Below are 10,529 nucleotides of genomic sequence, written 5' to 3' on the forward strand. Positions count from 1 at the left end.
ATATATATATATATATATATATATATATATATATCAAATTATATATTATATAAAATTGTGGAAAAACAATAACTCTGTATTCAACCTGTCTGTACTGTGAAGAAGCTGCCAGGTTACACAGATGAAAAAAAATTTCCTTTACAGTTACTTTACCACTGGTATTTAAGTGTGACTCAATATATTTGCTATCACATTTTCTGAGTAAAACCCCCCTTTGAAAGATGTGGTCTAATCTGACTGTGAATTTTAAGGAAAATGAAGACCAAAGAGAATTCCATAGAAGTTAAAGTTAAAGTAAAATCCATTATATTTGGAAAGAATATAAAATAATATCCAAATGTTAGACTTTTCCAGGGAGCAAAGTTGGATCAATAATCAGGAAATGGAAGCTGCATCATACCACTTATGCACTGCCAAGGAAAAGCCATTCCTCAGAAGCCAGTGATCTAACAAGAAGCCACAGAGAGTCCAACAATCACTTTGAAGATGCCAGAGAGTTCAGTGGTTGGGAGTGGCATAATGGTGCATCAGTCAGCAATATTAAGAGCACTGCTTAACTGTGCCTGTGCAGGAGGGTGATGAGAAAGAAGCAGTTACTCAAAAGGGGCTATTAAAAAGCATGTCTGGAGTTTGCCAAAAAGCCTGTGAGTGACTCAGCTGCAATGTGGGAGAAAGTTTTGTAGTCAGATGAGACTAAAATGGAGCTTTCTGGCTACAACTCAAAGCAGTATGTGAGGTGCAAACTTAACACTATGTCTTATGACTCAAGACATAACATTCCGACAGTGTGCAGTGTTGTGGTGGTGAAAGCATTATTTTGTGAGGATGCTTCTCATCAACAGGGACTGGGCATTTCATTAGAATTGAAGGAAGAAAGTATGGAGCAAAATATAGAGAAAAACTTCAAGGAAACTTGCTTCAATCAAGTAAAAAGTATTGGGAGTTAATTCACCTTTTAGCAGGACCATGATCCCAAGTAGAGTGGGAGTGGCTCAAGTACAAAAAAATAAAGATAAGATTTACTTTTATTTGTCCCACTGTGGGAAAATTTCAATGTTGCAGCAGCAAAGAAAAGAAATGTGCAATGTCCTACATTGGCCAATTTAAAGTCCTGATCTCAGTCCTGTCTGTGAGAATCTGTGGCATTACTGGAAAATTGCAGCCCACAAGCACCACCCAACCAACCTGGAGTAAATCTGCTGAGAAGACTGGGCAAAAATCCTTTAGTCACTGTGTGCAAAGCTGGTACATGAGCATCCCAAAAAGACTTAAAGCTGTTATTGAAGCAGAAGGTGAGTTGACTAAATATTGTGTGTGGGGGTTGAATACTTCTGGAAGCAAGAATATATCCCAACAAAAAAAGCAATGTCACCGTCTCACTTGTTTAGATTAGACAGGGCAATTTATGTTAACCAATATATTGAGTAATTTCTGCTCCGTAACACATGCCCGAATGTCCGATAGATGGCGCTGTGATGCTCAAATCATGCAAAATGCAACAAAAAACTAATCAAATCGATAAGGGATGATCAGCATCTGTGCTGTGAATTTTAACATGGCATAGGAATGTATGCCTCCTACTGAGAAGCACCAGTGAAACGCACTTAGCAGTTCCTTGACATTTATGGCTTTTGGCAGATGCCCTTGTCCAGAACCACTTACAGAAGTAGAAGAAATAAATATATCCTGATACTGGTTACTGACACTACGTCAAGGACTAAGAGTACTATCAGTTTAAAAACTCTGTATTGGAGATAATAAAGTAAGCAAAGCATACCAGACATCCAATTGATAATTGAGAACCACTTTGGTAACTGTTTGTGTAAGACATTAAAATGAAAAAATTAAAGAATTTACAAGCGAACAAAATAAATATCGGATTGCACAGGATGCCACAAGATTGATAAACGTGCAGATGTGTTCCCTTGCTGTTGGATCGTTTGTTTGTTTGTTTGTTTGTTTGTTTTGTTATTGATAGTGTTATATTTCTTAAATGAACCACAAAATACATTTTATTTCTTTGAACAACGCATCGAGGCCAGACAAGGTATTTTATATAGTCAATCAATTTTAATGCAGTAATGCATCACTTAATTAAAAACAAAATAAACCAGCAATACATATAATCACATTTAAAACAGTACCCACATGCTTTACATGTTTCTTATGATCCAATATGGTATGCAATATGTATGACAGCATGCTGTAACAAGTCATGACAATACACAGAAAGAAAACCCCAGCATTAACACAGATTTGTCACCCACTCAGACTACAGAAATTAATATAAATGATAGACTACAAGCATTATCCGCATCATACGAAAGCACTTTCGAGCAGGACCAGATCATTTCTTCAGTGCAGAAATGATGGATTCATTTCCACGGCCTGGCCTGTGGTGAATTTTTAAGGCTGTATTTCTCTCAAACACTCATTCAGATGGCTCACAGCATCCTTGAAAAAAGAGGGAGGAAAAAAGCCAACAGCAGAATCACCCCACCATGCTTCAGAGTATTTCCAGCAGAGCAGGGAGTAGTGGATTCTAGAACAAACAAATAAAATGTGTTTGTATAGCGATAACATCAGGGGATCATTGCATTAAGCACTCTCAATTTACAAGAGAGCATACTAGTGAAAAATGTGTTTTTTTTTTACAGTGCACTTCCTGCTGGATGCAGAGTGACTCGCGAGTTTTTAATTGCCATCTTTTTTATGACGTTAATCCAAAATCCAATTAAGCTGAGATAGACCAATAGATCAGAGAGAGCAGGAGTCGGAAAAAAGAGGGGATGGGTGATACAGAGAAGAAGGAGACAAGAGGATAGTACAGGAAAGGAAAAACAGGGATTTGGCAAACCTGAACATTTCTATTTTTTAACAAAAGATATTTGACAGTTATGTACTGTACATAAAATAAATATATATCTTACTCTTTTCCAAATTGATTCCCTTTGTAGACTGAGGTGTCTGACTTGTTTTGTCCTGGATGGTGCAGTTGTACATCTTGGACACATCATCTGAAAAACCTTTTAGAGTCATTATGCATTTATCATCAAAGACTTCAACCGTAGCCCGGTTCTTGAAGGTGCCATTCACAGTTTTGTTGGAGTTAGTAGTGACCATCACTTTCTTATCAACCTCATAGGTACATATTGCAGGCGGATTTTTTACTTGCTCAAACTTGCATTCCATTATTAAGTTTTGGTCCTTTGTCAAACAGGCAGTCAGTGATCTTATACTCTGAGAGTTGACCACACCTACAAAAACAGTAAAACACATCATGAATTAATTTATATATATATATAAATATTGAAATAATTTTGCATTTATGCATTTACTAGTTAATACGTGAGCCTTAAAAGGTGTTATTTTTTTTTCTTTTACAGTTTTTTACATTTAGTTTATTTCACATGGTGGTTGAATTTTTAATTAATGCAGCCGTTCGAATACATTGTTACTGTGATAATAGCAAATGAATATATGGTGGACACCTAATGGACATTCTATGCCAGGATGAGTTCCCTTTTGAGTCTGATTCCTCTAAGAGCTTCTTCCTCATGCCATTTTAGGGTTTTTCTTGCCACATTCGCCAATGGCTTGCTCGTCAGGGATAAACAATTTTAAGGAACAAACTTACATGCATTAAATGTACACACCATTTATACAACCTTATAACCACTTTATCTGTGTAAAGCTGCTTTGAGATGATGTCCATTGTAAAAATCGCTACACAAATAAAAAATGATTTTTATTTAATGTAATTGAATTCAGTGAAAGTCTAAAGCTAAAAAAGTGTATTATTATGTTAATATACTAAAGTTTTCTTAAAAGAAAGGTTTATTCTCTGCCATGCAGTTGTTTGTAAGTGAGAAAGGAAGCCTAATTTTTGTCTTAGCTTCAGGGAGACCTAATAGAAACTGGTGAAGTAAAAATTATATATAGTTGCTACTGTATAAATAAAAGCAGACCCTAAATTGTCACGCAGATGTTCCGTGACAAGTGGTCACATTACACCACCCTGACTAGTTTCTTGAACGTTTTTCTTGTATCATTTATCTTTTGTGCTAAAGTGGAGAGAAATAGAAGTTAATAGAGTAAAAACCAATGGCTGGCACAGTGACTGTGTCATGCTTAAAGTTAATTTGGATTAAATTAATTTGTTGTCAACTTTTGCACAGTAGCAAATACAGTAGCAAAATTAGTTGTACCCTGTTCTGTTGTATTTGAGGTTTAATAATTTTTATGTTGGTGGGCTAATGTATAGATACAAATGTTGAATTACCCAGCAGACAGAATGAAGCGAGGATGCTGTAATACATCATTTTGTCTTCAGAAACCTGGAGAGTAAGCACAACAATGTAATCAAATCAGGAAGAGCATTTAATGTCATCCGAGCTGATTTTTATCCTCACAGATACAGTAGGGTTCATGAACACATTTTGTGAATTCAGCAGTAACTGTGTGAAATTGTTGTATGGGTGGGGTCGCCCAAAGGCGCCAATGACTTCAATCAGTGTGGACACTAAATTATATTTCCTTGGTATGGGTATTTTGCAGTCATTTTGCAGACAAACCTAATAAAAAAACCTAATATGGTATTTAAGATAGTAAAAATTTTGATTTGCAGTTCTGAGGAAGCTTTTTCACCTTCAGACAAGACTGAACTCGCCTGCATTCCTCAGAATCCCTTTACTTACTGTTCAGCTAGAATGAAGCAGATTTAAGAAGATTAACAAAAGAAAAGAAAAGAAAAGAAAAAAGGTTTGAAATAAAAACATAATTTGTCAGAAGGAGTAAAATCTGATGGACACCAACAAATAATGGTCCCTATAAGAACAGCTGACTGAAGTATAATGAAAAAGTGAAAGACAGAACGAGAGAGAAAAAGAGAGAGAGAAAGTGAGAGATGGATAGAAAGGGCGCAGCATCTGGTCTGGCACAAGATACTAGGGAGTTGAATTCATAATCTATTTACATCTTTTCAGATTTTTTCCAGATATGCTGCTTTTGCTAAATGAGATCTACAAATATTCTTACCGTGGATTTCCTGTGCTGGATATTGGAGTTGTTGAAGGAGAAGCTCTGGTCCTTGCCTGACTTGTGATAGTGCTGTTGTAATGGAGATGCGCGCAGCACAAATACTGTAAGCGCGCGAGCGTAACGCGATGTGTCATTGTGCACAACCAGTGAGCGGCACCTCCCCAGTTCACCCGCCTTCCCCTCGAATAAAACACTTCCAAACAATCTCCCAGAACACTCCTATTCAGCTAGAAAATCACACATAAACCTGAAAGCACCAGCGTTTAAAACGGCTTTACTTTATTCTACATCATAATCTCACATATTGATATATCTGGTGTAATTATCCTTCACTCATACTATATATATATATATATATACACAGTATGAGTGAAGCATAATTACACCAGATATATCAATATGTGAGATTATGTATTAATTATATATATATATATACAGTGGGTACGGAAAGTATTTAGACCCCCTTAAATTTTTCACTCTTTTTTATTTTGCAGCCATTTGCTAAAATCATTTAAGTTCATTTATTTTCCTCATTAATGTACACATAGCACCCTATATTGACCGAAAAACACAGAATTGTTGACACTGTTGCAGATTTATTAAAAAAGAAAAACTAAAATATCACATGGTCCTAAGTATTCAGACCCTTTGCTCAGTATTTAGTAGAAGCCCCCTTTTGATCTAATACAGCCAGGAGTCTTTTTGGGAAAGATGCAACAAGTCTTTCACACCTGGATTTGGGGATGCTCTGCCATTCCTCCTTGCAGGTCCTCTCCAGTTCTGTCAGGTTGGACGGTAAACGTTGGTGGACAGCTATTTTTAGGTCTCTCCAGAGATGCTCAATTGGGTTTAAGTCAGGGCTCTGGCTGGTCCATTCAAGAACAGTCACGGAGTTGTTGGGAAGCCACTCCATCGTTATTTTAGCTGTGTGCTTAGGGTCATTGTCTTGTTGGAAGGTAAACCTTCAGCCCAGTCTGAGGTCCAAAGCACTCTGGAGAAGGTTTTCGTCCAGGATATCCCTGTGCTTGGCCGCATTCATCTTTCCCTTGATTGCAACCAGTCGTCCTGTCCCTGCAGCTGAAAAACACCCCTACAGCATGATGCTGCCACCACCATGCTTCATTGTTGAGACTGTACTGGACAGGTGATGAGAAGTGCCTGGTTTTCTCCACACATACCGCTTAGAATTAAGGCCAAAAAGTTCTATCTTGGTCTCATCAGACCAGAGAATCTTATTTCTCACCATCTTGGAGAACTCCATGCGGGCTTTCATGTGTCTTACACTGAGGAGAGGCTTCCGTCGGGCCACTCTGCCATAAAGCCCCGACTGGTGGAGGGCTGCAGTGATGGTTGACTTTCTACAACTTTCTCCCATCTCCCGACTGCATCTCTGGAGCTCAGCCACAGTGATCTTTGGGTTCTTCTTTACCTCTTTCACCAAGGCTCTTCTCCCCCGATAGCTCAGTTTGGCCGGTCGGCCAGCTCTAGGAATGGTTCTGGTCGTCCCAAACGTCTTCCATTTGAGGATTATGGAGGCCACTGTGCTCTTAGGAACCTTAAATGCAGCAAAAATTTTTTTGGAACCTTGGCCAGATCTGTGCCTTGCCACAATTCTGTCTCTGAGCTCTTCAGGCAGTTCCTTTGACCTTAATGATTCTCATTTGCTCTGACATGCATTGTGATCTGTAAGGTCTTATATAAACAGGTGTGTGGCTTTCCTAATCAAGTCCAATCAGTATAATCAAAAATTTCTGGACTCAAATGAAGGTGTAGAACCATCTCAAGGATGATCAGAAGAAATGGAGAGCACCTGAGTTAAATATATGAGTGTCACAGCAAAGGGTCTGAATACTTAGGACCATGTGATATTTCAGTTTTTCTTTTTTAATAAATCTGCAAAAAGGTCAACAATTCTGTGTTTTTTTTGTCAGTATGGGGTGCTATGTGTACATTCATGAGGAAAAGAAATGAACTTAAATGATTTTAGCAAATGGCTGCAATATAACAAAAAGTGAAAAATTTAAGGGGGTCTGAATACTTTCCGTACCCACTGTATATATATATATATATATATATATATATATATATATATATATATATATATATATATATATATATATATATATATATATATATATAGAATAATAATAATCATTATTATTATTATTATTAATTTATTAATTTATTTATTTTATTATTTATTTTTTTCTCATATTAGATCAGAGGAGTATCATGACACCGTATGAGAATCAGGCACCGTATGAGGCATCGTATGATGTCAGTTAATATCCTCATAATACAGCACATGGTGCTTACTTCTTGTTTAGAGACCACCATGCACAAATCATTGACACATTGGTTGCAACATATGACATATTGTTGCAACCAAGTTCTGCAGCAGAAGAAAGGGTTTGTTTTTTTGCCCATAGCACATGGTTCTAGTATTTCCATATTTGATTACAGGTTAATAACATTTTGAAAATGGATTACACCAAAAATTTAAAAAATAAACACCAGAAATTTGCATTTAATGATATTTGCATGCCGACACTTAATGCATTTACTATATGGTCACTTCATTTTGAATGTAATACATAAAAATGAAAATCATGAACATGAAAATGAAAAATAGAGTACTACTTACTAACTACCTTTATTTATAGCATACAATTAGTCTAGACAAATTTGATTTGTGGAAATATATTAGTTGACTTAAAAAGGTGATGAAGATGTTTTAGGCTGAAAATCTCAGCTGTTATTTGCCTGTCATATGACAATTTGGTTCTTGTGAGAGTCACTCAGGTCCTTATGCATGCCCATTTTCCTGCTTCCAACACTTCTACAACTGACTGATCACTCCGTGCCTAAAACCACAATCATCCAACATGGCCACCACAGACTTCTTCTTCTTCTTCTTCTTTTTCTTCTTTCAGCTGCTCCTATTAGGGGTTGCTACAGCGAATCATCCTTCTCCATACGCCCCTATCCTTTACATCTGCCTCTTTCAAACCAACTATCTGCATGTCTTCCCTCACCACATCCATAAACCTCCGCCTTGGCCTTCAGCTCTGCTACCTCCAGCTTCGCCTCCTGTCTTTTAGTCAATACCACTGTCTCTAAAGCATACAACATTGCAGGTCTCACCACAGTCCTATTAACTTTTCCTTTCACTCTTGCAGATACTCTTCTATCACAAATCACTCCTGCCACTCTTCTGCACCCTGCCTGCACTCTTTTCTTCACTTCTCATCCACCTTCTCCACCTCTTCTCCCTGCAACCGCACCCCTCCACTGCCCTCCCTTTCATTCACACACATGTACTCTGTCTTACTTCTACTGACTTTCATTCCCCTTCTCGCCAGCATGTACCTCCACCTCTCCAGGTTCTTTTCAACCTGCTTTCCACTCTCACCACAAGACCACCACAGACTCCTGTCTGACCTCCTCTGTCAACCTGTCCATCACCACTGCAAACAAGTAAGGGCTTAGAGCTGATCCTTGATGCAATCCAACCTCCACCTTAAACCACAGACCACATGTATAAATTATGTTTTTTTTGTTATTACGATATTAGGAAAACCATGAAGATTTTCTATGCGATGGTATGGTGATCAGGCTGGTTGGTATACAGCATAGCCAGAGATGCAGTTTTCTGTAAATCCTGCAGGCACTTCCCTGAGCTAATTGAAGCAAAATGTACACAGAATGGATGTAAAGATATCTTAACTCAAGCAGGTAAGAAGCATCAGGATAGCAAAGGACACCTGCATTCATAAATGAAACTAGCCGCTTACAGACCAATGGCAGATGTACAGTGTTTGATCAACTTATGAGAGAGAAAGTAAATGCATCTTTTGTGGAAAGAATTCGAGAACATATTAAAGTTGTGCTTGATGTTTTTTTTTTTTTTCGTGCCAAGCAAGATATTCTGTTGCCTGGTCACAGAGAAAGCGATGAAGCATTAAACAGGGGAATTCTTTTGGAATTGTTCAGTTTGCTTGACCAGCCGCCAAAAAATGCGACGATGAAGAGCTCTGATATTTAGAATGATTTATATGAAGCGCCCGGATTCTTGCTGCTGATAAGACCTGAGGTGACACCAAAATGACACTAGGCATGTATAAGATCGCTCAAAGAATGAACTGGTTGTAGATGGCATTTGATACTTGCATAGAGGACTTGTAAAAGAAAGGGCCACATTTCTGGATACATGCAGCTGATTTCAGAGAAAATACATCAGGTGCTAACGCCACTTGACCTGGACCCTGAGTAATATGTGGGATTTTGTTTTGACGGTGCCTCTGTGATGGCAGGTGCAAACAAAGGAGTGCAAACGATCCTTAAACATACTTTTCCTCATGCTATGTATGTACACTTGTTCTCACCGCCCTAATCCCGTTTTAGGCAGCGTTGCAAAAGTATCTAGACACATAAATCCTTTTTTTTTTAAACACTGAATGGTTCCATGACTAGAAATAGTCGTCATGCATGTCTTATAAACATTCAAAAAGAGTTGAATCCAGCGGCAGAGTTTGGAGTTGGAATGGTCAGTGGACACAAGGTGGGACTCTTAGTCAGTCTCGGTCACCAAGATCCTGACACTATTTGATGCGATCTTAGAAACATTAGCTGAGTATTCTAAAACCAGCAGTGGTCTAACAAAACTAGAAGCTGACTGTCTTTTGCAACAAATGCAAACAAAAACGTTCCTAGTAACATTTGGAAATCTTTTTAAAATGAGCGCTTTTGAAACAAAAGGACTACAGTCTCCAGCCGTATTTGTCACAGACTGCATTCATTTAATTGAGGGACTGCAATCAAATTGTGTTCAAAGTGTTCAAAAACATCACAAATCAAGATTTTGAGAAAGTGCTTAAATTAACAAATGACCTGATGGAAAAACATGATTTACACAAAATGAATGTTGCCTCCACCTGAGAAAGAAAACTTCCTTTTAAATTGTTAATTGATCACTAACTCTCTTGGGAAAAGTGGCAACATGAAAAGTGATGAAGATCTGAGGCATCTGTGGAATGAGGTGTTGGATCGACAAATCAGGAAGCTGAACAGCCGTTTTCATGATAACAGCTATGGCTTCATGAGTGCTGCTGTTGCCTGTTTACCCAGTACAAATACTTTTGGAGACAGAGACTCACTAACAGTTGCAAGTAAACACTATAACATAGACATTGATGATGCTGAGCTCCCAGTGTTCATGCAGCAACTAAAAGGGAAGACAGATGCTGGGCAGGACCTCCCATCATTAATGGAAGTGCTGGATAACAGTCCTGAGGACATAATTCCAAATGTCGACTAAATAAAACGAGCACTTATTACTCTCGTGATGACATCATGTAGTGTTGAAAGACCGCATAAAAACATGTCTACAGTCCTCAATGCTTACTGTTTGTCTAAGCAGTTTGTCTCTGCTCTCCTTTGAACGTGAACTGAAAGAGACACTTGATCATCTCCGTGTTTAACCGGAAGCC

At 38.0% G+C, this 10,529-nt stretch overlaps 1 protein-coding gene and 1 long non-coding RNA gene across 2 annotated transcripts; one reads left to right on the forward strand and one right to left on the reverse strand.

Moving 5' to 3' along the window:
- Positions 1-1,168: 1,168 nt before the first annotated feature.
- LOC310720941 lies at positions 1,169-5,126 on the forward strand. The gene is made up of 2 exons (XR_014531883.1): positions 1,169-1,292; positions 4,997-5,126. It is a non-coding gene; the product is annotated as an uncharacterized lncRNA (long non-coding RNA).
- thy1 (Thy-1 cell surface antigen) lies at positions 2,051-5,256 on the reverse strand. The gene is made up of 4 exons (XM_083532083.1): positions 5,038-5,256; positions 4,283-4,337; positions 2,931-3,257; positions 2,051-2,542 (listed from the first exon to the last, which is right to left on the reverse strand). Exons 2-4 carry the CDS (start codon positions 4,320-4,322, stop codon positions 2,445-2,447), a joined length of 465 nt encoding a protein of 154 aa, XP_083388209.1. The 5' UTR covers positions 4,323-4,337; positions 5,038-5,256; the 3' UTR covers positions 2,051-2,444.
- Positions 5,257-10,529: the final 5,273 nt, after the last annotated feature.

Source organism: Silurus aristotelis (assembly GCF_946808225.1).
Source record: "Silurus aristotelis genome assembly, chromosome: 26".
In the NCBI taxonomy this organism is placed as follows: Eukaryota; Metazoa; Chordata; class Actinopteri; order Siluriformes; family Siluridae; genus Silurus; species Silurus aristotelis.